Source organism: Tiliqua scincoides, chromosome 5 (assembly GCF_035046505.1).
Source record: "Tiliqua scincoides isolate rTilSci1 chromosome 5, rTilSci1.hap2, whole genome shotgun sequence".
Lineage (NCBI taxonomy): Eukaryota > Metazoa > Chordata > Lepidosauria > Squamata > Scincidae > Tiliqua > Tiliqua scincoides.
This window is the reverse complement of record NC_089825.1, coordinates 102,569,301-102,597,007: the sequence shown is the minus strand read 5'-3', so window position 1 is coordinate 102,597,007 and position 27,707 is coordinate 102,569,301. Positions and strand designations below refer to the sequence as shown.

At 42.9% G+C, this 27,707-nt stretch overlaps 2 protein-coding genes across 2 annotated transcripts; one reads left to right on the top strand and one right to left on the bottom strand.

Moving 5' to 3' along the window:
• The first annotated feature begins 4,414 nt into the window (after positions 1-4,414).
• On the top strand, positions 4,415-5,332 carry LOC136652717 (olfactory receptor 13H1-like). The gene has a single exon (XM_066629637.1). It carries the CDS (start codon positions 4,415-4,417, stop codon positions 5,330-5,332), a length of 918 nt encoding a protein of 305 aa, XP_066485734.1.
• A 9,188-nt stretch (positions 5,333-14,520) lies between these two features.
• Positions 14,521-15,252, bottom strand: LOC136652716 (olfactory receptor 13H1-like; the record flags this gene model as incomplete). Its single annotated transcript, XM_066629636.1, has 1 exon — positions 14,521-15,252. A coding segment is annotated over one exon (732 nt), but the record flags the coding sequence as incomplete, so codon positions are not given.
• Between the last annotated feature and the right edge of the window lie 12,455 nt (positions 15,253-27,707).

Here is a 27,707-nt window from a genome sequence, read left to right as displayed (position 1 = left end):
GGGTGGGCAAACCCCGGCCCGGGTGCCATTTGCAGCCCTCGGGGACCCCCAATCTGATCTGCAGGGAGCCCCCAGTCTCCAGTGAACCCCTGGACCATCAAAGATTGTTGGATTGTCCTGCGCTAACCCAGAACTGCCGATCGTGACCGCCGGACACAAGATGCAGGCCGAGTTAGAGCAAGGTCATTTCTAGTCTTCATGTGTTTTCTACTTTTCTCTGGGTATTACTTTAACACCACCCCCCACTGCCTCTGTATAACTTACGTCTCCATGTGTTTCTAGCTTGGTCTGTATGTTTTCACTGTGCAAGAGGTGTGTGGCAAACAGTTCACTGTTCTCATGTAGTTGTACATGCCTGTATTGTAGTTCTTAAGTGTATTATAAATAAATTCAGTAAAATTCATTCATTCATATTAGTTCCATCTCTAATATATTCATTTATGTAAATTTATTCAAATTTGAAATGTAAATTATTTTTTTCCTCCCGCCCCCGACACAGTGTTAGAGAGCTGATGTGGTCCTCCTGCCAAAATGTTTGCCCACCTCTACTCTAGCACATCGGTTCTCAAACTGTTCAACATCAGCACGCACCTTCAAAAGAGTTTCAGTTTGCATGCCGCTTAAGCCTCTGTGACTATAATGGTGATTGGGCAGCAGTGCTACACCCCCCCCCCCTTAACAGGATGCTTAACCCTTGATGGACATATGCTAATCTGCCTTATCAGACAAAAATTGGATTGTGACCCACTGGTGGGTCCTGACCCACAGTTTGGGAACCACTGGTTTAGTGTAAACGCAACTCAGAAAATGAAGAAAGACACCACCCCCTCCAGGCTCTACACAGAATCTGAAAAAAAAAAATACAAATATTTTGCAGCCCTTCCCATACCAACATTTATTTCCAGGGTGTGGACAGGGTGTAACCCTTGATGCACATAGCCTAATCTTCCCCTTCAGTTTTGCAATTAACCAAAAACTGGATTGAGATCCACTGTGAACCACTGCTCTAGCACAGGGGTCTCCAAACCCTGGCCCAGGGGCCAGATGCGGCCCGAAGCAAGCCTCTTTCCAGCCCACAGCAAGCCCCGCATCCCCTGAAAGCCTCTGGCCCACTCAACTGAACATGACCAGAACTGTGCTCTGATTGTGTCTGGAGGGTGTTCTGAGGGCCAGAGAGGTTGAATGAATGAGCCCATTCATTCATTTATTCACTCATCTAAGTTCCATCTCTAAATTATTGATTTAAATTTTATATTTAAATTTTTTCCGGACCTCCTTATCACGCAAGATATTTGATGTAGCCCTCTGGCCAAAAAGTTTGGAAACCCCTGCTCTAGCAGAACAAATTTACATTATCTCTAAGAGATTATATGCCTCAGAAGATTTTCACTTGATTGGCCCTAATCCAAATAAAATCATGATGTCATCTAAAGAAATCAAAGTCCCACTGATAACAAGTTCATTAAAAGTATTTTTGCCCTTTGCTATCAGTAAGACTTTCTCATCACTAATTGGAACGGCAACTAGGCCCTTAAAGACATTTTGTTTCTATATTGTTATGTTAATGATGAGTATTTTGTATTCTCAGGTGGGAGAAAAAGATTATTAATGATTGCCTTTGTCAATAAAGTTTCTGTTTATTAATTAAAGTGTTCCTTTAAGTTATCATTCTTTATCAGGACAAAAAAAAATAACCTATTCCACAGTAATGAAAAAGGCACCTACACCAGCCTCCCCCCCCCCTGGAATGCTTCCTCCATGCCCCTGCCCCCGCCTACCCTGCCGCGGCTCAGCAGTCTGGGAGACCACCGAGACGTGGAAGCTGGACGACCGCTCTGCGCTAGCCCAGCACCAGCCAGCGCTGGGCTAGCATGTGCGGAAGCCCGGCGGTGAAGCCTGCAAACTTGCCTTATGGCACGATTGCGACTGGGCTCTCAGTCTTCAGAAACCTTCTGTATGCAAGCTTTCCTGTAGTTTAGCACAGTGTTTCCCAACCTGGGGGGTCGCACCCCCCCTTGGACAGTGGGATATACTGAATTCCTCTTTAAGGGAAGCGGTGACTGTGATGGTAGGATAGCGGCACTTAGCTGCTCCAACAGGTAATGACCTCATAGTATGTATGACCTCATAGTATGTATGACCTCATAGTATCCCACAAGAAAAAGGCAGTTTCTTAGTGAGCAGCACCAGATATAGCTTGGAGTGATATGTGGTGGAATAGGGATGTTTATTTTGTACAATTGACAGTATTTTAGTGGACTGTTGCTTTGGAGATATTGTGGTTCTGCCCCATGGGAAACATTTCACGAGTGCTTGTGCCTGACTTCATGGGACAGGACTACTTCATATCCACCCTCTGCTCACTGTTCTTTGGATACAAGCCATTGTCTGTAGGTTTGGAATTGCATCATACAACAAACTAATTATCTGTGGGAACTTAACCTCTAAGGATCATGCCCTGAAACATTGCTCTTCCTCATGAGGCGAACATGTATACAGAGGACACCCTATCAAGTTAGATGTTTTGCCACCTCATCTTCTTGGTGCAAAACCTCCATTCTAAGATGAAGGAATTATTTCACTTTTTAGGACAAGTTAGCGAGGCTTGTCTTTCTTTTGATATGCTTTCTCTTCCACTCTGTTATGACTGCTGTTCTTTTCCTGCACTGCAGGGAAGCCTTTTTATGCTCAGAAAGTTCATTGTTTTATCATAGGGCAATTTTATTGGGAAAAAATCATCCTATTGCATTCACACACTTAATATATGCCCTATTTTGAATCTAGGAATTTATTTTTGTACCACCCTTCCTCCATTGAGCTCAAAGTGGTGTACATAACTCCTTCCTTATGTATGGGATGAAATATTAAGAATATTAAAATGAATTGACTAAAAAGAAATAACTAATTAAATTTTTGCATTTCCTCTTTCCAATTTTTCTTCTGGAAAAGGGAATAAAAATCTCTTGTTAAACTAGTTTACTGTCAACCTGCTGGAAAAAAAATAACATGAATCACTCTCATTTCTAAGACCGAGCTCAGTATCGGTTAGGTCAGTGGTTCCCAAACTTTTTAGCACCAGGACACATTTCTTTAAAAAACATTCTATCTGGACCCACCTAGATTTACCAGACTTTTAAAAAATGAGATCTAGAAAGAAATAATATTTTATTTATTTATGTTTAAGTAATAAGAAGCAGGAAAAGACCCTCAAACATTTATCTCCCTATATTTACACATGCATGCAAACTTCAGGAGCTAAGCTCCTTCCAAGGCAATTAGCTGCAATCTTGCAAATTGCACTAGCTGAGCTCTTTGCAGGGTGATTAGCACTACAGTATCTGATTTTAGAATACCCTAAGTCTTGAGGCAGTTAATTTAATCTTTCCATCACCCTTTGGCAACCCACCAAAAATCAGGTCACAACCCACCAGTACCCTCAGTTTTGGAATCACTGGGTTAGGTGCATACGTTGGAGGAGGAGGATTTCCTTCTACCTTTACTTCAAAGAGAAACAAGGTATGATTCTTAAGTTATTTGCAAGGGGGCTTGTGTGTAAGAAAAGTCATCCATTGTAATGGCAGGAGAAGAAACTGCATGCTGGCAAAAGGTGAAGCTTCTGGAGGTTAAGGGGAAGAAGGTGAAGATGCAGGGAACCGAACTGGTATTCTCCTGCTTCACAAGTACCCTTGTGCCTCCAGTTATACTTTGCTACAATTGTTGTGGGGTGGGATCTATCTGCCTGAAGTTGTCTTGGGAAAAGGTAAACATGCACTTGAGTTAAAAGTCATGTGCAAAAGAACCTTGGCAATCTTCAATATTCGTGAATATTTCCTGAACAGGCAATGTTATTTGCACAGGTGGAATGTGAAGAAAGGGTTTGGAAGATTGTGTATGGTGTATTCTCTCTTAGACAAAGAAAACTAAATGGAAGTCCTGCTCCTGGAACATGTTCCCACCTGTGAAAACAGGAGAGTGTAGTATTGGCAGCATAAAATTACCATGGAAATAGAAAGAATTTTGCCAACTGCAGATCCTCCATCTGCACTCAGAAGCAATACCAATATCGGCAGACCATAATTTGTACAAACAAAAGGAAGGCATGTTGTGTCATTGATCTGGGTCACAGTTCAGACATCAGTGTTTGTGAAAATGCATGCATCTGAGATACAAGCGTAGCCTTCTTTCTCATGCATGTGGGTGGGGGATGTTACATACAGCATCCTCCACTCTAGTTGTATTACTGAAAGAAGTCCATTTGCAAGCATTTTAGTCATATATATATAATATGTTCACTCTATTGATTATTTCACTTATAGTTAATTCTTCCTCTTTCATAAATATTAAGTACATGCAAACAAATTTTTTCTTTTTTTTTATTTGCTCCTTGAAAAGAAAACTGCACCTGTGAGAAGAGATGAACAACACCGAAATAACTGAATTTGTCCTCATTGGATTTTCTGGCCGACCAAAAACAAGGATGGGGTTAGCAGCTTTCATGACCATCATGTATTTGGTGACAATGATTGGCAATGGACTAATTGTCTTGGTGGTCATTGCTGAGCCCCGACTCCACAATCCCATGTACTTCTTCCTTTGCAATCTATCCATTGTTGATATCTGTCTCTGTTCATCTTCTGCTCCTCAATCCATTGCCAACTGTTTTGTTGACAGGCCTGTCATGTCTTTTGCTATGTGTTATACTCAAATGTTCATTGGAATATACTTTGGATCCACTGAATGTTTCCTCCTGGCAGTCATGGCTTATGACCGGTACATTGCCATCTCCAATCCACTACATTATACCATTGTCATGAACTGGAGAGTTTGCATCCTCTTGGCTTTGGGGACATGGCTTTTGGCCTTCTTATTTGCTATAGTTCCCTGGATTGCAAACCCAGCCCAGGTCTGTGAACATAATGAGATAGATCATATCTCTTGTGAGCTCACCGCTTTCATGAAGCTGATCTGCTCAAACATGGCTGGGAGTCAGCTGATGTTGAATCTCAACAGTACTGCCATAGTCCTCTTTCCCTTCTGCTTCATTCTCTTTTCCTATTTACGCATCATTGTGGCCATTCTGAGAATCCACTCAGCTGGTGGCAGATGGAAAGCTTTTTCTACCTGTGGATCTCACCTGGCTGTGGTAGCCGTGTTCTATGGAGACTGTATATTCACCTACATCAAACCTCAATCAAAAGATCGCCAGGATAGTGATAAACTTCTTTCTATATTTAATGGAGTAGTAATACCCACATTAAATCCTTTAATCTATACATTGAGAAACCAGGAAGTGAAATCTGCACTTAAACGACTGACAAGGAAGAAATTGTGAAGCTTACACATCCTGTATTTCAACCAATGATCAATGAATGTAACAGCTTGAGGGCGCAATCCTAACTAGACGTTAGGCCATCCCAAGTCCCTTGTATTGGCCTTGGAGGGTTTCAAACGTGCCATAAAGCATATTTGTGCCTCCTCGAGAAGAAGCCAGGCTGGCACTCCAAGAAGCAACAGCCTGCAAAGGCAGACTTAAGCCTCCTCACTGACTTCCCCTCAGGTGCTTGTGTCAGGCCTGGAGGTGGGAGAAGGAGGTGGGCGGGGGGAGGGCGGGCTGTGGGCAGGCTGGCAGGGAGAGTGAGGCGGGGCTGGGATCTGGAAGTTATGCTGGAACTCAACCCCCGTTCCCAGGGAGAATGGAGCAGCTTCAATTCACTCCGCTCTCCTCGAACTTGTGCCACTTCAAGAGGTGGTGCATGTCCAAGGAGACCCATAGGTAAGGGGAACCCATAGGTAAGGTAAGGAAATGTTTCCCCTTGCCTCTGGCTGAGCTGCCTCTGGCCACTATCTTGCGCTGGCTACAGTGCAAACCTCCTGGCTTGCCTGTTCCACCACAGGATAGGATTGCACCCTTTTTTCCCCCTTCCAATAGTCTTCTTTTTTTTCCCCTTCCAATAGTTTTCTTATTGTTTAATTAGCTCGCACTTCATCATTACTGGTAGTCTAAAATGGTAAAAACAAAATAACAGTGCTATAATAAGAAAAAAATGTGTTTAAAACAATAAAATGATAAAATGCTTTATGCTGCTCAATTAACAAAATAACACTGACATGTGCCCATTAAAGTGGCTGCAGAGCATCTGCGTATCGTCCCAAGTGCTTCTGACTGTGTTTGTAAGCCCCTAACTCCCTCGGAGCTCTGCTGCTTTAACTGGCTGTAGAGTCTTCTGAGCATGCTCAGAAGCTGCCAAATAAAATGCATGGAGCCCTCTGGAAAGTGAAACTGAGCCACAGTGCGCATTTACTCATGAGTTATTTACTCATGTATAAGTTACAAATAATTATAAATTAAATATAATGTATAATGAGTAATTTGCTCATGTATGTTTACTCATGTATGATTGCTATACTTTTTGGGTACCTTTACCTCTTCCCATTCTTGCAGGACGTTATTAGCTGTTGTTTGCTGGTAGCTGCAAACAGCACTGACCCTTTGATGATGGTTTTGTTTTGCTGAAGTGTACCCAGAATTGTCAGTGGTACCCCTAAACTGAAACATGAATTCCATAGCAATACCACTAATTCCGGTTAGATGATAATGACGATAAACATTTTACAAACTGGTTCTAGATCATGGAGTTGTGTCCTAAGAAACTGAGACATGACCAAGAGCTGGTGATAGGCCGGCACAAGTCCCTTGCATCACTCAGGGAGTGCACCTTCTCTAGTGTCAGCTGGGCCGGTGCAAGGATATGCGCTGGCCTGCAGAGGCCAAATTCAGCCCTGCACTGACACAATCAGGTGGGTCTGCTCTGGCTTCCTGAAGCCAGCGTGGAGATCTGCCATGGGTGGGGGCAAGGCAGTACAAGGGCGGTCTGGGTCCAGATGGGGGGTGGAGCCAGAATCCCGCACTTAGACTGGATCCTAGGTCCACTCCTGGCAACCCGGCGCAGCTCCAGGCAGCTTGAATCTGTGCCATCGATTTAGATGGCACAGATCCAAGTGTTGCCCAGTCTTTGGGGACTGATGGGCAAGTTCAGCTTTAAAGCAGTGCAGGGTTGGATGGAAAACAGACACAGAACAACCAGTGAGGACTTTTAAGAGCTAAGGCCTTTACTCATACTTGCAGGTATCGGCTACCCCTGACCCAACATGTCAGAATGTAGGATCAGACAACAGAAGGTTCAGATTTTTATAACAGTGCCTTGTGGTTTGCACAGCTTTTCACTCATTGGTTAACTTTTCATCTCAGCAAGTACTTCCTTATTTTTAGCATAAGCAGACAGCCAGCACTCAGCTAAGGCAGTTCCTTGGTGTTGAGAAAGACCCACTAACTTCCTGTTTTTATTAGACTTGCTCAGCCATAACTAACTCTCTGACCCTGTGGGTCCGATTTTGGGGTAGGCAGAATTTGTTTCTGGCAACACAAGTGGCCTCATTGGGGCTGCTGCCATGTTATATGGGGTAAGGGAAATTAATTCCCCTTGCCCTGGACTGAGCTGCAGCCAACCCCAACCCTGTGTGAAATTCCTTTCTATTATACCCCATAAATATATCCTCAAATTATATATATTATTTAGGAAATTTATTTTTGGCTTCTCTCAACCATGGATTTCATTAAAGAGGATGCAGCTTCCTATACTGATGGTGGATTTGGATTTTCAGACCTTGGCTTATACCATTAGGTATATCTTCTTTCCTCTACTACTATAGATACTCGCCTATAGTAGGTGAAATTTTTGCCAAGTAATCAAGCTCCAATTCTCACTCTGCCTGATCTCTGGGTCAATCAGAGGGCAAAGCCTTTCAACTCTGAAAAGTTTCCTTTCTCAAGCAGCAGACAGGCGCCAAGTTTCTCAAGGGGCAGGCAGCTCCTTAGAAGCAATTTGTGAACCTTTGATTCTCCTTCCTTCTGCTGCAGCCTGGTTCTACTTTGCAAATGCTTGCAAAGCAGGTCTGTTTTTTGAAACACCAGGATGGAAATCCTCCTTTCCATCTGAAGCAGGCTACAATTCAACGCACCCTTACTTAAGAATAACACCCATGGAAAGCAGTGGGTCTACTTCTGAGTAAAAAGGGTTGCAAATATATGCAGCTGCATCTCTCTGCTGTGAATTGAAATGCACACTCCCAGTTACGTGTTATGGGTTGTATGTTGTACGTAGAGCTTCTGGCTTAACACACCAGACACCTTAAAGGTGGATTTGATTCCTGGTTCTCCTGCAGTGGTTCCCAACCTTTTTCACTTGCATATCCCTTGGCAGCCCATTTCCATAAATTGTACCCTTCATATTAGCAAAATGTTTGTAATTAATAATACAAGCCCTCATCTCCTCTCTATGAAAGCCCAGACTTCATGTATTTATCACAGTGCTTTCTCTTTATCTGTTTGAAGAACAGAAGACTCTGCCTTTGCACTGTTTTGCACCAGAAGTGTGCTGAGAAATTCTGGGTGATTGATCACTTTCCTTATTACGTATGTTTCAGCTTCTTTACTGTGCTGGTTTTCAATCACTGGTTCATAGATGAATTGATGACCAAAAACTAGCTATTGGTGGGGCTTTCACAGCCAACTAGCTACCTCCCTTGCAAGGCATTCCTGTCTTGCAAGGCATTCTGGAGCATGATGTGCCTTTTTCTACCATTATTCCATTCTTTTTCCAAGTACCCCTAAAGGTCCTGTTGAGTACATGAATACCAGGTTGCGAACCACTGTTTTACTGGTATGTTGTTTACAGTGCACTTACTCTGACAGTGCTTACAAAAAGGTGATGAAGACCAGAATTTAAAAAGAATAAAAATGTATCTTATAATCTTTTACTATGTTTTTTAATAAATTAGAGACTACAGTTTTTAGGTAACAATTAGTGGTGGGTTCATTTTCAGGATCTGGCCTCAGGTAAAATCAGACAAAACTATAGTCAGACACCCCCCTAAGTTTAACCCCCGACTTATCCGAGGGTCATAGAAAATTCCATGATTATTGGCTCAAAACCTGCCGTCAGCTTATCTGTGGGGTCGACTTATAGGTGAGTGTTTGCGGTGGCTGTTGCTCTATGCCAATCAAGGTTAAATAAATAAATACTCATTATTGGGGCCATTGTATACATTGTGACAAGCCAGCATGGGCATAAGAGCAATGGAGCTCAGAGAAAGGGGAACAAACATTCCCTTACTTTGAGTAGGCCACCCAACTCCATGAGCGCCACCAAACTACAGGCTGCAGCACAAGTCCCATTGGCACAGCTAAGCCAGTGTTGGAAAGTTGGATTTGGGTCTGAGGTTGCAATGCTAACCACACTTTCCTGAGAGTAAGCCCCACTGAACAAAATAGGACTTACTTCTGAGTAGACCTGGTGAGGATTGTGTCATACGTACTTAAAACTTGGAAGGATAAATGCCCATCCACTATCACCCAAAGAGCTCCTAGCACCATCTTTATTTGAAATTTTTGCATATAGAAGACAATTTATGTTGATAAATTTTTTGATATTTGGAAAGCTTTTTTGGATATTTCTATATAGATTTTTTTCTTCTCTTTGTGTTGTAGCTCTCATTTTTTTCTTTATCGATCATAGATGATATTGTTATGAGTTAAGATTGTATCACTTTATTCAATATTAAAGTAAAAATTTAAAAAACAACAAACAGAAGTTTCTTTATTAAAGTGGTAGTTTAATTTATCCTACATCCCAAACAATAATCTTTTCCAGAATAATGGTAAAAGGTCTTGAAATAAGGAATATGTTTAAACTTATGACCCAATACAATTCTAGGTAGAGCCAGCAGAACAGGCATGCACGCTGTTGCAAATAAGGCACATTGCGGCAGCACAGAGGCTTGTGGTGCCGGTGTTCAGGCCTGTGGTGGCCTCTCACCACCACCTAAAGACCTGCGCCTGCTGGAGCCTGTAGGCTCACCTCTGAGAAGATGGGTGGAGGGGGTGTGTGGAAAAGATGGGAATGTCAGGGAGGGAGAAATTCAAGGAGGGGGCAGTTCAGTCCTAGGAGTGGGCGGCTGGTGCTTCCAACACATCCTATCCCCCCTCTTGGGCACCGCATCCTATCCCCCCTCTTAGGCTGAAAGCCTGAGATGGGGCAGCTTGGATTTGCAGCAGCAATATCGCTGCACAGGTCTGAGTAGCCCCATAGAAGCTGCTAGAGCTTTACTCAGGGTAAGAGAAGAAACATCACCTTATCCCAGCAGTTTCCAAACTCTCAAGGAGAGTTTGGGAACTGTTGTCTGCGGGGAAGGAGGGGAGACAGCCACCCGTTTGCCACAATTGCATTGCTGCCGAGGGAAAGTGGATTTAAACTTACCGGTACTTTGAGGTTGCAATGGCTCTCCTGAGGGTCCATGGAGCCTGTGACCCCCCCCCCCGCAGGCCTCTGTGAGTCTCCAAAGGGCTGTAAAGAGTAAAAAACAATCCCCATTTCTGGTTTTCGTGGGTCCCCCATTTTTACAGCCCTCTGAAGACTCTTGGAGGCCTACAGAGGGGAAGGCAGGTTCCCTGGACCCTCCAGAGAGCCATAGCGACCTCCAGGTAAGTTAACCCCCCCTCCCGGCACCAGAGCAATCATGGTGATGGCTTTGCTCCTGACACCCCACTCTTAAGGGGTCAGAGACAGAGTTTCCCTGACTGGGGCATTGCGATGTCAGCCCTCCCCCCTGCCACCTGCTTCATATTGCACTGAACATCCCACATTACTGTCATTCACAGTGACATACTTTTCCCAACAACGTCAAAAAAAGGAAAGAACTTCATTAATTGTTGTCACTGCCCTGAATCCACATCTATAATCCAAGCCAAACTGCCATGTGGTTAGTGCGCATGCGTCTTTTCTGTTTGTGTGTTGGAATGAGAAGAGGAAAAATAAAGTGAAGTGAATGGTTGGCCATTGGGCCAATGGAGGGGGTGAGCACGCATTGGGGTCCTGGCATTCCACCTCAGTTCATCACTTCATCCATGTCACTGCTCAAAGCAGCAACAGGGCAGCCCAATCCAACCTCAGGGGACTGCCATTGGCCTGCACGCTGCCTCGGCAATAGTGGTTGCAAAAGTTCCATAAAGCACTTCACTGCTGGTGCGCATTAATGGAGAGCCCAGTTCCAGTTGGGGCTAGGCCACCACGCTGGCAGGGCGCTGAGGAGTGTGAGGCAGGAAGTGTCCCAGTAATTCAGTGGGGAGGTGTGTAAGGGTGGAGAGAAGGAGGGGAGGGATGTTTCTTGGTGAGGGAAGGGCAACCAGTGGCATCAAACCCTATCCCCCCCTCGCAAGCCTCAGAGCCCGACATGGGTCTCCTGAGTTCTGCACCAGCTCAGTAGACCAAACAGGGCCACTGGAGTTCTGCATGGGGTAACAGAACCTTTTCTGCGTTGTCATAACACATGGCATCAGGCAAACATAGGATTGGGCCCTCAGTCTGCCTCATGAAGAAATGACCCTGTTTCTATATCTTCCCTGCTCCCATACCACACACAGTTTATTGCTTGGCATTTCCAGTTGCGTATATGCGTTCCTCCAGCAGATCTGCCTGTTAGGATTAGATACAGTGATGCCTTGCAAGACGAATGCCTTGCGCAACGAAAAACTCGCAAGACGAAAGCGTTTTGCGATTTTTTTGGTGACTCACAAGACAAATTTTTCTATTGCCATGCTTTGCAAGACAAATTTTTTTGCATATTTTTTGGTTGTTGTTTTGGTTTGTTTTAAATCGCACAACTGTTAATACCCAGGATGCATTGTGCATGTTTAAAAAGTTGAAGTTTTGTGCTTGAAATTTTTGAAGTCCTCTGTACAGTATGTATGCATTTAAAGAGCACTTATAAACACTTTGTAAACCAAATTTGACTTTGTTCTGACTTTTTTTGCCCATAGGTACGCATTAATTAAATTTCAATGCATTCCTATGGGAAACTGCGCTTCGCAAGATGAAATTTTCGCAATACGGAACGACTCACGGAGCGAATTAATTTTGTCTTGCGAGGCATCACTGTACTTTGAAAACAATCCTATGCAGGAAAAGGTGAAATTGAAACAGTGGGACTTACTTCTCAGTAAGCTTGCATAGGATTGCATCCCATATAGGTAAAAAGCAGCATGGTTTCCATCTTAGACAAGCCAAATCATAACATTTCTTTCTCAAAAAAATATTTCCATAGAAATCAATGCACCATGACCAAAACAATGTTACTGTAGTTAACTGAAAAGTTATGATATAGCTGTTCCATTGTACCTGTTTAAAACAAAATTTTTAAATAAATTGTTTCTTTCCCCATTTATCCAGGGGCTATCATCAGTACCGTATTTTTCGCTCTATAAGATGCACCTGACCATAAGACGCACCTAGTTTTTAGAGGAGAAAAACAAGGAAAAAATATTCTGAACCAAATAGTGTAATAAAATATTTAATAAACTATAACAGAATAACATTTGAACCATGTAAAGTGAACAGCAGTCAACAGTGGCATTAAGAACCATTATCACTGTCATTAACAAATGGAGAGACTTAAAGGTTTGAGTACTCTAGTTTTCTGGAAATCCCAAGAACTCATCATCACTAGAGTCAGAATTTATGAAGCTCACAAAAGCAGGTGCACACAAATAGGGGATCACATTATCTTTCTGCTACAATGATGTTCTGCCAAATTCCAATCCACTGGGCCTCATGCCCGCTTAAGGCTGATCAGTCCCCCTTGTGCAACTCACCAGTGCAGCAAGCAAAAATGAGTCCAGTTCCAGTCCACAGATGCCAAGTAAATCAGTCCCATCATTCAGAGTTACCAAATCAGAGTCCAGAGCCAATAAGCCAAATTACAGTCCAAGGTCAGGTTCCAGGTAGGTCAGTTAAATCCATCAGGGTATACAAGTCCAGCCACAGTCAGATTCCAAATTCAATAAACCCAGTCAGTCTCCCTCCCCCCCCCCCCTTCAAAACCCACAAACCCTTTCTGCCTCTGGTACTCCTTATATCCCTGAGGGCCCTATTGCCTTCCAGTGGCTGCAGCTGTGCCCAGGATGCCCAGGCCTTACCCTTAAAGGGGCCACTGCTGACACCACATCTACCTCCTCACCAGATCTTCCTAGATTCCAATACAAGGGGGGGGGAGCAGATCTCTATACAGACCAGTGCAAAAACAGGGGAAAGGTGTGGGGGAGGTAAGATCTTTGTATAGGCATCACAGCAAGACCAATGCAAAACCCCTTGCACACAGAACCAACAGATGGAAGTGCGGGGGGGGGGGTGCAGATCTCCATATATAGCAGTCCAAAAGCAGGGGAAAAGTGTGGGGGAGGTAAGATCTCTGTATAAGCATCACAGCAAGACCATTGCAAAACCCCTTGCACACAGAACCAACAGATGGAAGTGGGGAGGGGCGCAGATCTCTATACATAGCAGTGCAAAAGCAGGGGAAAAGTGTGGGGCAGGTAAGATCTCTGTATAGGCATCACAGCAAAACCCCTTGCACACAGAACCAAAAGATGGAAGTGGGGGGGGGGTGCAGATCTCCATACATAGCAGTGCAAAAGCAGGGGAAAAGTGTGGGGCAGGTAAGATCTCTGTATAGGCGTCACAGCAAGGCCATTGCAAAACCCCTTGCACACAGAACCAACAGATGGAAGTGGGGGGGGCGCAGATCTCCATACATACCAGTGCAAAAGCAGGGGAAAGGTAAGTCAGCCCCAGTAGAGCCAATGGGGCTCACTCCCAGGGATGAGTGGACAGGAGAAAAGCCTGCCAGCGCCTCCTCTCCCAGGGAGGAGCCCGTCTCAGTCCCTGGGCTCCCTGGACTCACTCCCTAGGCTCGCTCCCTGGGCTCACAAGCCTGCCAGGGGCTCACTCCTAGGGATGCGTGGACAGGAGAGAAGCCCGCGATTGACTCATTTCGCCTGGAGATGGACTGGTAGCTCGAGGGTCGACGTAATGAGCACCCCTGCTCTAGGGGCTTGCTCAGCAAGACTGCCACCCCACCCCCGCTTTCCTGGGAGTGAGCCCCAGTGACTCTGAGACTTACTTCTGAGTAGACACGTGGGTTTTCTCAGTGAGCTTGCCATCCCCCCCCCTTTCCTGGGAGTGAGTCCCAGTGAGTCTGAGACTTACTTCTGAGTAGACACACGGGCTTGCTCAGCAAGCCACCCACCCCACCCACGCTTTCCTGGGAAGCGGAGCCGAGCGGGCAGGGGGCGGGGCCAGGGGCGAAGTTGTTTTTTTTTTTTTTTTTTGCAGTATTCGCTCCATAAGACGCACACACTTTTCCCCCCACTTTTTTGGGGGGAAAAAGTGCGTCTTATAGAGCGAAAAATACGGTAATTATCAGTCTACAGAGCATCCAAAAAGATAACTACCAACACTGAATTAGTCCAAAAGGTTTGCATTTGTATGAAGTTCTGAAGAGAAAGTCACTGAAAGACAAAAAATGAAATTAGAAAGTTGGAAGTGATCATTCCCCTTATTTTTTTGTTAAAAATGCATAACATAGTAAAGTGCAAATAGTTAATCAAAGCCATTCACAGGAAATGCTTCACAATTTCTTCTCTTTCAGGCGCTTAAGTGCCTGTTTCACTTCCTGGTTTCTCAGCGTATAGATTAAAGGATTCAACATGGGTACCACACCTGTAGTAATTACATATGTAATTTTGTCAGCATCCTGGCTATCTTTTGACTGAGGTTTTATATATGTGGCTATAGAGATCCCATAGAAAACTAGCACTACAACCAGGTGAGACCCACATGTTGAGAAAGCTTTCAGTCTTCCACCAGCTGAGTGAATTCTCAGAATGGCCACAATTATACAAAGGTAGGAAAAGAGGATGAAGGAGAAGGGAAAGAGCACTGTGACACTGCTGGTGAAATACATAGTCAGTTGGCTCACGACCATGTCCGAGCACACCAACTTCATGAGTGCTGTGAGCTCACAAGCAAAATGGTCTACCTTGTTATGTCCACAGAAGCGGACTGGTTTTGCAACACAGGGTACAATCACAAATAAGAAGGCAACTGTCAATGTCACAACAGAAAATAGGATGCAAACTCTCCAGCTCATAATGATAGTATAACGTAGTGGTCTGGAGATGGCAACATATCGGTCATAAGCCATGACTGTCAATAGGAAACATTCAGTTGATCCAAGGTATATTTCAACATACATTTGTGTATAACACCTAGCAAAAGTCATGGTGGGTCTCTCCACCAGGCAGTTGCCAATGGATTGTGGAAATGCAGACGTAGAAAGACAGATATCAATGATGGCCAATTACAAAGGAAAAAGTCCATTGGATTGTGGAGACGAGGATCAGTTACAACCACTATGATTATAAGTCCATTTCCCAAGATGCTCACCAAGTAGACAAAGGCCATGAGGGTTGCCAATCCCATCCTTATTTTGGATTGACCAGCAAATCCCATGAGAACAAATTCAGTGATTTCAGTCTCATTCAACTCTTCTAAAACTCCCATCAAAGGAAAGAAGAAGAAAAAATTATTAATATTTCAGATAGAGAAAGAACATTCTATGAGTAATATATCCATATAACAATGATATTAATATTGACAATATGTAAACACAAACTTTAAAATTCAATAAAATAAAAAAGAGGTAACTCTTGGAAATGGAATTATTTTTACATAGACTTGACACGGATGCCATTTACATGGGTGTAAATGTAGTAATCAATAATAGAAGTGTAGAAAATAGATTGGTTTTTTATATATGGAAAGTGTTACAAGTATTAGATTGGCTATGGATTTTCTACTCCTTTATATCGTCCATTAATACAGAAACAATATGTTGAATTAGGACACAATTCTAACCAGGTCTACGCAGAAGTAAGTCCTATTGCATTCAATGCGACTTACTCCTAGGAAAGTGAGGTTAGGATTGCAGCCTTAGAGCCCAATCCATTGCTCGGCTCCGTGCCGCCAAGTACAGTTGCAAACGTGCCCATGCTGCGCAAGAACAGGATCTACAGAGAATCATGACAGTAATGATATTAAGAGTTTCTGTTTTCTGTGTCATTTTGGGGGGAAACTGCTGCCATGTGTACCTTAGGTCGTTCTGAGAGTGCGATATTTCATAAATGGATGGATGGCCCTTAAATTACATTGGTTTGGTCCAAAGAACTTAGCAAGCTTAAAGGGCATGTGACCTAGTTATGGTTGCCCTTTTCTGTACTATTTGAGATATCTGTGCTCATAGGAATTTCTCTTTCTGCAGCAAAGAGAACGATGAACACCAGGGTCAGAATGATGAACACTAGGTCCAGCTGTGCTACTAGGCACAATTGAAAGAACTGCAGTGCTCCAGCAGCAGCTTACTAGATGCAGGGGCAAAATATAGCACCGGGGATGGTGTTATCATGTCATGCCTGTAAAACTTCGCTTCTAGTTGGCCATGGTTTTGTAAAAAAAAATTAAATCAATTTGTTGAAGACAGAGCTTCATTGATGTTATTAAGATTAATGGTATTTTCAACAAAAAATATAGACATAAAAATGAAACTAATACTGTATATATTCTTCATAAAGTTGGATACTATCAAATAACTGTAGTGCAAGATCTATAGTATCTTTTGCACAATGAAGAATTTTTTGAATCAGACTTTGAGATGTTGTCTTGTCCCAATTTATCCTGTCCTGCTGACCACGCCAATTTGTCCCATCCAAATATCCCAACTCCCTTCTAATGCCCGCTTTTTGGCTAATTAACACCCTCCTTTTCCAAGAAACAACAGCTGCAGTGTGCAAAGAAATGAATACAGAACTCCTTATCTATAACAACTCACCAAATTTATTGCTATAAACACAGACACTCCCTGCAAGTCCTCTTGTCCAGAGGCTTTCCCTCCCCAAAACTCCACTTAACTCAGTGGTTAAAGGTCCAAAGCCTCCAGTCCAAGTCTAAGTCCAATCCAATCTCCAAAACACAGTCCAGTCTTCTGAAGCAGAGTCCCTCCACTCCAGCAGTGTTCTCTCCAGCAGAGTGTCTCCTCCAGCAGGGTCCTGGCAGTCCTCTCTTCTGTGTCCTCCAGCAGAGTCCTTGCAGTCCCCTTCTCCTGTAGGTCTGGATCAAGTAGCCCTCTTGGTCTGGGTCAGGGTCCGGCTTCCGGCCGGGTCAGCGTCCCGCTCCTGGTCCTGGGTCAGCGTCCCGCTTTTGGCTAGCTCAGCGTCCTGCTCTGGTCAGCCCTTTGCTCCTTCTGAAGCTGCCTTTTATCCTGCAGCCCCTTGTTAAGTCCAAATTCAGCTCAGCTGTGAGCTACCTTGTTAAGTCCAAATTAGGCTCAGCTGAGCCATCTCTTCAGTCCTTGTCCATTCAAAGTCCCATCAAGGTCAAATGAAGCTCAGGTGTCCAACCAGGTCTCCATTGGCCTTGATTGATTACAGCTGTGGAGCCAGCCCTGCCCTTCCCAGAGCTGTCAACCAGCTGTCAAAACAGGGAATCGCTGTCAACACCACATCATCCACCTGATGATCTTCTGATCTTCCATTACAGATGTTTTGTTTGATTATTGTGAATGACAACTTGAAAATAATTAATCAGTGAATTTATCCACTTTCACTAGAGAATTGATAAATTATTTCTACTTGAACCAGAATCTAAATTCTCTTTTTCATGCTTCTAAGAAAGTGTTTCCCGAATATTGAGCGGTGGCTCCCCAGGCAGCCATGGAAACCAGTTGGGGAGCGACAGAATCCTTGTGAAAATCCTATACAATATATAGGATTATAGCCCTAATGGGGAGCTGTGGCCAATGGCCCAGTAAGTCAAGTGAGGCCCAGTTGAAAAAGTTTGGAAACTGCTGTTCTAAGCTATTTCAAAATAAACAAGCATTCATAATCAAAATATCTTTCAATATTAATTCATTGATTCAGGTTCTTTTTCAAATCAAGGTTGTCCATCCATCATCTTTCTCCCCAAATCATATGCTAAAACACTCTGCAAAGCAGCACAAGCTAGTAAAAACAGACAAGGCAACCAATATTTATTCCCAAAAAATTCCAATGAATATTTCATATTTTTTAAGAATATCCAAATATCTAGGAATGGTAAGAAGTTTGTCATTTTCAGCACAGCAGACATAAGCTTCATTCATTCATTCATTCATTCATACCCCATTTTTCCTCTGCCAGAGCAAATGCCCAATTTGGAAAGTGAATGAAAAGTCATAATAGCAATATCCCAAACAATATAGCTTACCTGTATATTTTTGTCTGTTTTAACTTCTGGAGTGAGCAAAAAAATTAGCAAATATTTAAGACAATGTCACAGTAGTGATTCCCTTTATCATAATGGTGATGCAAACAAAGCGGGTTTAAGAGAGTTTTGGATGATGACAGTATCTGGAGCAATGGTGAGATATTTTATATATGTATTTTTTTTAAATCTGAACCATTGCTCATTCCATAACACAGTACAACTGCACCAATACTGTTTGAAAATCATTCCTTGAGACCTTTTATATTGACACCTTCTGCAACTTTAAAAAAATATGAAGCATATCAGTAAGCAAGCAAAAACACAGCAGCTTCCTGACTCTTCTCTCCTTAGTATTCGGCCTCCTGGGTCTTCAGAGGCTGGTTTTTGTTTTTTTTTCCCATACAAAAGATACACAGGGTTTGATTTTAAAAGGGTTTATGAATGAGTAAATAAATGCCAGTGAATCATTGTCTTATATAGCTAAAGTGCAGAAACTCATATTGGTTCTTTGTTCTCGATTCTTGTGTAGTCTCAGTTGTTACAAACCCCTGTGACTAATTTGTTGGAAATAACTATAGGCATTTAAAAGTAGATTTCCTGAGGCTATCATCTGTACCGATTCAGATTTTCACAAAACAAAGTTGACCATCGAACCCCCTTACTCCAATGTAATCTGACTGGCAGCACAATCCTAACTAAATCCCCCCCCCAACCAATGCTGCATATGGAGTGCACACTGCAAACTGCCGGCGAAGGGGGCAGTCCTGGAGGCCTCCTTGAGGTCAAGAAACTTTTGTTCCCTTATCCTTGGCCAAGCCTCCAATGCCTGAATGGGTCTCCTTGGATCTGTGCCAGCCATTAGCCCTGCCCCTCCCTGCCCAAACACTCCCTCTTTCCTCCCCCTCCCTGCCCTCTTCCTCCCACCACCACCCTGTCCCCCATGCTTGCTTATCTACAATCCTATATTAAGCCAGCTGCCGCAGCGGGCCTCTGATACTACCACTGTTTGGATGCCACTGAATAGCTGTTACATAACCACTTATGACAGCATGATCATCATCATTATCATCATAATACAGGTATTTATATTCTTGGTCTTTATTCAAGACTTTATTCAAGGCAGTTTACATAGGCAGGCTTATTTAAATCCCTTATTAAATAGGGATTTTTACAATTGGTTCTATCTTTCAAGAACCACAACATTCAGATGTTTCATTCTGATCTGGTTTCACATTCTGTCCTCCATCCTCCCACGCTCAGAGCAGATGGAATAACTCGGCTTCAGCTTGCAGCTGCTTCAAGGTCACATGGTGCCGGTGGCCTCGAACTGGTGACCTTGCGGATGTTATCTTCAGACAAATGGAGGCTCTACCCTCTAGACCAGACCACTGTTCCACTGTCATAAAGTCCCATTAGGATTCGGCTATCAGTTAATTGGAACAATAAAAGAGCTATGGGTTCAAGGATTGCTGCAATGCTTTTTGTTCTCTAGGCACAATCTTACAGAGAAGTGTAAAGCACTACAATATAGCAGTTGTTTCCAAATTGTGGGGTGGGACCCACTGATGGGTAGGGACTCATTATAGGGAGATAAATGACTGCATATATAAAGTTAATTAATTAATTCTTTCTAGAGCTCCTTTTTTAATGTTTGGTAAACCTAGGTGGTCCCAATAGAGTGTCATTTCAAAAAGTGGGTCCCAGTGCTAATATGCTGGAACTGTCCTAGAATTCATGCCCTATTATGCCTTCAGTACTAAATGCAGGCCTTTTGTTATCTCCCAGTCTTTTTAAGGGTTTTTTTTTAATGAGTTTCTGATCCAGTTTGTTTGTATACTGTGGCTGATCCTTTGTTTTTTTTGTTTTCACCAAGATTATAACTTTTTATTGTGTTATTTGTATTTTTTAGTTTGTGATTTTCTTATACAGCTCTGAAAATATATGTGGAAGGGCTGTATACAGATTTTTAAAAATCAATAAAATAAACAATGCCTGTCATCATTCAAGGATAGCAAAGAAGGGTTACTTTCTACTATCCATTGACTGTAAGGACCACTCCAACTGTGGACCCATTTGCCTGAGACTTTCAGCCCAAAACTGTCCATAAGCGATCAAGGAAGTGCATGCTGATAGTGTGCACTATCCTGTGACTTCCCATCACTTCTTTGTTAGTTTCTCTAATTGTGGAGAAGGGGCAGCTCGTCCAATCCACCCCGTTTACTTTAGTTGTGGGTTCCTAAAGCAGTTTTACGGACACGCATTCAGGAGCAGTTCAGACGCACTATATAGCTAGAGAAAATAATTTGAAATCAAGGGAAGGATTCAGAATGTTCATGCAAAGTGGGAATGGGGCTAGTCTCAGACTTAGGACCCAATCCTGTCCTCTGTCTTCTCCACCAATGCAGCCACTTCAAAAAGGCATGTTGTACCCAGCGTTGATGGGGGGAGGATCCAAGGGCAAATGGGAGGCAAGCATTAAGCATTTATATTAACCTCCTGGTAAACTCTGAAGCCACCTGTGGATCTCCTCAGACATACACCTCCACAAACAGAAAGGGGGCAGGGAGCTTCATAATGGAGGGAATAAAGTGAAGCTGGACTGCTGCCACAAACAGAGAGGGGAGGCGGCTAGGCAACGGCAACCTCCACAGGAGCTCGACACTGTTAAGTTGCTTACTGGCTGGGGGGGGAACAGGGTGGGGACAGGTGTCAAGTGTGATATTGGTGGCATCAGCTCCACCTGTATCCTATCCCCCTTTCCAGCCTTGATCCATATATCTTGCAATCATGCAGCTCCAAGTAGACCCATCAGGGAAGCAGAGGCTTACCCCTGGGCAAAGGAATCAATGACCAAGAAGACCAATAGGTGGCCCTGGTGCTTATGAGGAACTAATTAAAGTACTTTTTTACTTCTCTCCCATTTGCCTACAGGTCAACCATTGGATGCAGCACACTCCTTTTTTGTCGTGGCCGAATCCGTGCTGTTATTCGGCTGTGTGTGGCTGGAGTGTGATCTTCAATGAGGATGTAGATTCAATTTCTAAAACATTCCAATGCTTTTCTCTAGCACAGGGGTGAGCAAACCCCGGCCCGGGTGTCATTTGCAGCCCTCGGGGACCCCCAATCTGATCTGCAGGGAGCCCCCAGTCTCCAGTGAACCCCTGGACCATCAAAGATTGTTGGATTGTCCTGCGCTAACCCAGAACTGCCGATCGTGACCGCCGGACACGAGATGCAGGCCGAGTTAGAGCAAGGTCATTTCTAGTCTTCATGTGTTTTCTACTTTTCCCTGGGTATTATTTTAACACCACCCCCCACTGCCTCTGAATAACTTACGTCTCCCTGTGTTTCTAGCTTGGTCTGTATGTTTTCACTGTGCAAGATGTGTGTGGCAAACAGTTCACTGTTCTCATGTAGTTGCAAATGCCTGCATGGTAGTTCTTATGTGCATTATAAATAAATTCAGTAAAATTCATTCATTCATATTAGTTCCATCTCTAATATATTCATTTATGTAAATTTATTCAAATTTGAAATGTAAATTAATTTTTTCCCCGGCCCCCGACACAATGTTAGAGAGATGATGTGGCCCTCCTGCCAAAATGTTTGCCCACCTCTACTCTAGCACATCGGTTCTCAAACTGTTCAACATCAGCACCCACCTTCAAAAGAGTTTCAGTTTGCATGCCGCTTAAGCCTCTGTGACTATAATGGTGATTGGGCAGCAGTGCTACCCCCCCCCCCCCGTAGCAGGATGTTTAACCCTTGATGAACATAGCCTAATCTGCCTTGTCAGACAAAAATTGGATTATGACCCACTGGTGGGTCCTGACCCACAGTTTGGGAACCACTGGTTTAGTGAAAATGCAACTCAAAAAATGAAGAAAGTCACCACCCCCTCCAGGCTCTACACAGAATCTGAAAAAAAAAAATACAAATATTTTGCAGCCCTTCCCATACCAACATTTATTTCCAGGGTGTGGACAGGGTGTAACCCTTGATGCACATAGCCTAATCTTCCCCTTCAGTTTTGCAATTAACCAAAAACTGGGTTGTGAACCACTGTGAACCACTGCTCTAGCACAGGGGTCTCCAAACCCTGGCCCAGGGGCCAGATGCAGTCCGCAGCAAGCCTCTTTCTGGCCCGCAGCAAGCCCCACTTCCCCTGAAAGCCTCTTGCCCACTAAACTGAACATGATCAGAACTGTGCTCTGATTGTGTCTGGAGGGTGTCCCGAGGGCCAGAGAGGTTGAATGAATGAGCCCATTCGTTCACTTATTCACTCATCTATGTTCCATCTCTAATTTATTGATTTAAATTTTATATTTAAATTTTTTTCCAGCCCTCCACATCACACCAGATATTTGATGTAACCCTCTGGCCAAAAAGTTTGGAAACCCCTGCTCTAGCAGAACAAATTTACACAATCTCTAGGAGATTATATGCCTCAGAAGATTTTCACTTGATTGGCCTGAATCCAAGTAAAATCATGATGTCATCTAAAGAAATCAAAGTCCCACTGATAACAAGTTCATTAGAAGTATTTTTGCCCTTTGCTATCAGTAAGACTTTCTCATCACTAATTGGAACTGCACTAGGCCCTTAAAGCCATTTTGTTTATATATTGTTATGCTAATGATAAGCATTTTGTATTCTCAGATGGGAGAAAAAGATTATTAATGTTTGCCTTTGTCAATAAACAAAGTTTCTGTTTATTAATTAAAGTGTTCCTTTAAGTTATAATTCTTTATCAAGGCAAAAAAAATAAGCTATTCCACAGTAATGAAAAAGGCACCTACACTAACATTTTGCAATATCTAATATATTTACATTTAATCATCTTGCTTGGAAAATTAGCAAGAGTATAGTAACCTCTATTGTAGTTAATAGGACATTAATGAGAATAAATTGAGAGTGTAGGCAGTTATAACTTGCAGGCATTCTGGGCTTGCATATTTATTCAGGACAAAATTAATATTGAGATCAATAGAGCTTAGTCCCAAGTAACACTGATTATGTCACAAGTTATGTATCACTTTGTATTACCATTCTGACTCAAACAATAGCAGTTTTGACATAGTTCTTCACCTCCTCCATGCCATTCGTCAATGCTGCCTGCAATGGCCCTGTTTCAATATTGCCACTGCATATGCTATCCCCTTCCACCAGCCTAGAAGGTCCTCACCTTGAACTATCACAGCCCAATCGTGAGCTGCCTGGGGCGCCCAGGCTTGGCGGCACCGAGAAGGGCTGCCGCCAGATCCTACACCTCCTGAGCTACTACGGGAGGCACCTCGGGAGAAGGGGACTTTTGTCCCCTTCCCCCAAGTAAGGTAAGCAGCCCCGCAATGGGTCTATTCGGTTTATCATGTAAAAGTACTCATGTAGGGCGCAGTACGCTACACAAGTGCCTTGGAACCTGTGGAGCGGAACTTTGTGGACCCACCTCCCTCCCTTCCCCATCATGCCTCCAGCCTGCCCCTCCCCACTTCACACCTCCCCGTCATGCCTCCTCCCCGCCCTCTCTCCTCCCCGCCTCTCTCCTCCCTGGAACGCCCCCTCCCCGCCCCTGCCCCCGCCTACCCTGCCACGGCTCAGCGGTCTGGGAGACTGTTGAGCCGTGGAAGCTGGACGACCGCTCCGCTGTAGCCCAGCACCAGCCAGTGCTGGGCTAGCAAGGGTGGAAGCCCGGCGGTGAAGCTTGCAAACGTGCCTTAAGGCACGATTGTGACTGGGCTCTCAGTCTTCGGAAACATTCTGTATGCAAGCTTTCCTGTAGTTTAGCACAGTGTTTCCCAAACTGGGGTTCGCACCCCCCTTGGACAGTGGGATACACTGAATTCCTCTTTAAGGGGAGCAGTGACTGTGATGGTAGGATAGTGGCACTTACCTGCTCCAACAGGTAATGACCTCACAGTATGTATGACCTCATAGTATCCTACAAGTTAAAGGCAGTTTCCTAGTGAGCAGCACCAGATACATCTTGGAGTGATATGTGGTGGAATAGGGATGTTTATTTTGTACAATTGACAGTATTTTAGTGGACTGTTGCTTTGGAGACATTGTGGTTCTGCCCCATGAGATATATTTCGTGAGAGCTTGTGCCTGACTTCATGGGACAGGGCTACTTCATATCCACCCTCTGCTCACTGTTCTTTGGATACAAGCCATTGTCTGTAGGTTTAGAATTTCATCATACAACAAACTAATTATCTGTGGGAACTTAACCTCTAAGGATCATGCCCCCAAACATTCCTCTGCCTCATGAGGAGAACATGTATTTCAGAGGACACCCTATCAAGTTAGATGTTTTGCCACCTCATCTTCTTATTGCAAAACCTCCATTCTAAGATGAAGGAATTATTTCACCTTTTAGGACAAGTTAGCTAGGCTTGTCTTTCTCTTGATATGCTTTCTCTTCCACTCTGTTATGACTGCTGTTCTTTTCCTGCACTGCAGGGAAGCTTTTTTATGCTCAGAAAGTTCATTGTTTTATCATAGGGCAATTTTATTGGAGAAAAAAATCATCCTATTGCATTCACACACTTAATATATGCCCTATTTTGAATCTAGGAATTTATTTTTATACCACTCTTCCTCCATGGAACTCAAAGTGGTGTACATAATTTCATCCTTATGTATAGCATGAAATATCAAGAATATTAAAATGAATTGACTAAAAAGAAATAACTAATTAAATTTTTGCATTTCCTCTTTCCAATTTTTCTTCTGGAAAAGGGAATAAAAATCTCTTGTTAAACTAGTTTACTGTCAACCTGCTGGAAAAAAAAAAATAACATGAATCACTCTCATTTCTAAGACCTAGTTCAGCATCGGTTAGGTCATTGGTTCCCAAACTTTTTAGCACCAGGACACATTTCTTTAAAAAGACATTCTATCTGGACCCACCTAGATTTACCAGACTTTTAAAAAATGAGATCTAGAAAGAAATAATATTTTATTTATTTATTTTTAAGTAATAAGAAGCAGGAAAAGACCCTCAAACATTTATCTCCCTATATTTACACATGCATGCAAACTTCAGGAGCTAAGCTCCTTCCAAGGCAATTAGCTGCAATCTTGCAAATTGCACTAACTGAGCTCTTTGCAGGGTGATTAGCACTACAGTATCTGATTTTAGAATACCCTAAGTCTTGAGGCAGTTAATTTAATCTTTCCATCACCCTTTGGCAACCCACCAAAAATCAGGTCACAACCCACCAGTACCCTCAGTTTTGGAATCACTGGGTTAGGTGCATACGTTGGAGGAGGGTGATTTCTGTCTACCTTTACTTCAAACAGAAACAAGGTATGATACTTCAGTTATTTGCAAGGGGGCTTTCCTGGTTTTTTGACATTTTAGATTTCTGGCAATCATCATCAAGGGTTTCTATGAAAACATTGGAGCTCTAATTAACTCAATTGCTCCACTGCTGATAGTGTCCATAACGACTTTCAGCCCGATTTTATTTGTGGGATTTTGGGAACAGCTTCATATAAGCCAGTATCTGTGCAAGATTCTGCCTCGCTGAATGTTTATTGAGCCAAATGCCAGAAATTTCTGCTACATGGGATGATATGTTTTAATTTTTCAATTAAGGAACTGCAAGTTGGCTGAAGGTCAACTATCTTAAAGATGTAAGAACCTGAATTGGTAATCTCTTGCTTCACAAGTGCCATCACTCTGCTACACTTGTTGTGGACTGGGATCTATCACAGTAGTCTAACAAAAAGGTAAATGTGCACTTGAGTTAAAAAAAAAAAAAAGAAGAAGATGCAGAAGAACCTTGTCTATCTTCAATATCTGTGAATAATTCCTGAGGAGGCCTTTTTTTTCTTTTCTTTTTTTTGCATAAGTGGAATATGAAGTGAGGACTTGGAAGATTGTGTATAGGGGGCGGAGAATGCTGGAATGTATGAAGTTGGAATGACAGAAGTGAAAACCGAATTGGGTGAAAATGAAACACCTTGAGGGTCAGGGACTTGAGTTGGTGATCGCCTGCTTCATAGTTGCCTTTCTGCCTCCCATAATACTCTGCTTTGTTTGACAATAAAGCAAAAGCGAGAAAGGCAATGTCAGACTGTATTCTCTGATCCAAAGAGAAGAGGATTTCAGAGGATGCACTGTCAAGTTAGGTAGGTGTTTTTCCACCTATTTTTTGTACAAAACCTCCTTCCGAAGACAAAGGAATGATTTCATCTTTCAGGACAAGTCAGATAGGCTTGACTGGTTTCACTATGACTGCTGTTCTCTTTCTGCACTTCAGGGAACCTTTTTTTGCCATGAAAGTTCATCCTGTTCTGAACAAGGCAATTTTATGGGGGGGGGGGGGAGAGAACATCCTAGTACATTTGTGGACTTAATATATACCCTTTTTTGAATTTGTTTGTTTATTTTTATACTGCCATTCCTCTATGGAGTTCGGTGATGCACATAATTCCTTCCCTCCTTTATCAAAAGGAGTATATCAGGGGTATATCAAAAATGTTAAAATGAACTTGGTGCTCTTTAATGTAAAAACAGGAGTAATTATTGTATTTTCTCTTTCCATTTTTTCTTCTGGAAGGGAAGAAATAAACCTCATGTTAAACTTGTTTACTATCATCCTGCAAAAAAATAAAATAAAATAAAAGCAAGCAAACAAAAAACCTTGAATCATCATCACTTTTAAAACCAAGCTCAGCACCGGTTACTGGCATATATTGGAAGGAGACCATCTCCTTCCACTTTTTCTTCAGACAGAAATTAGGTATGATTCTTTTGTTATTTGCAAGGGGGCTTTCCTGGTTTTCTGGAATTTGAGATTTCTGGCAATCATCAAAGGTTTCCATGAAAACACTGGAGCTCTGATGAACTCAGTTGCTCCACGGATGATAGTGCCCCTACAGACCTTCAGCCCAATCTTATTTATGGGATTTGGGAACAGTTGCTTAAAAGCAAATATCTGTGCATGTGGACTTCATTGGTGTGAATGCTCCATATGCAAGATTCTGTGTATTGAGCCAAATGCTGAAATTTCTGCCACATGGGATAATATGCTTGACTTTTTCAAATTATATTATATAGATCATATAGATATATAGATATATATTATTTGTGTGGGTTCTGTTCCCAGAACTCAAGTGGATGGCAAAAATTGCACTATAGCAAATCAGTTTAAAAAAACAAAGTCCTTTTGCTCAGGTGATTTAAAAAAGATAATTTGTGATGTTAAGATAGAGTCATTTGATGACAATCCAAAAATCAGTTTCCCTGGAAGCCCTTAGAAAGGATTATCTTTCTTTCACATGTTCAGTGGAAGGAAGGGGGTTGCTTGGAGAGAGAATGATTGATGGATTGTCAGCTGGCTGCCCTCTCTCTAATTATTGTAAAGGACTGTTTTCCTTTAATTTAAAGAGCCCTTCTGATCGTGTTGAGATAGAAATCTCTGCAACAGTAAGAAAAGCATTTTAAAAGCATTTTGCATTTTCCCCCTTCTCCAGGGATCAGCACATTCCTTCTCATTTGAAGGGGCC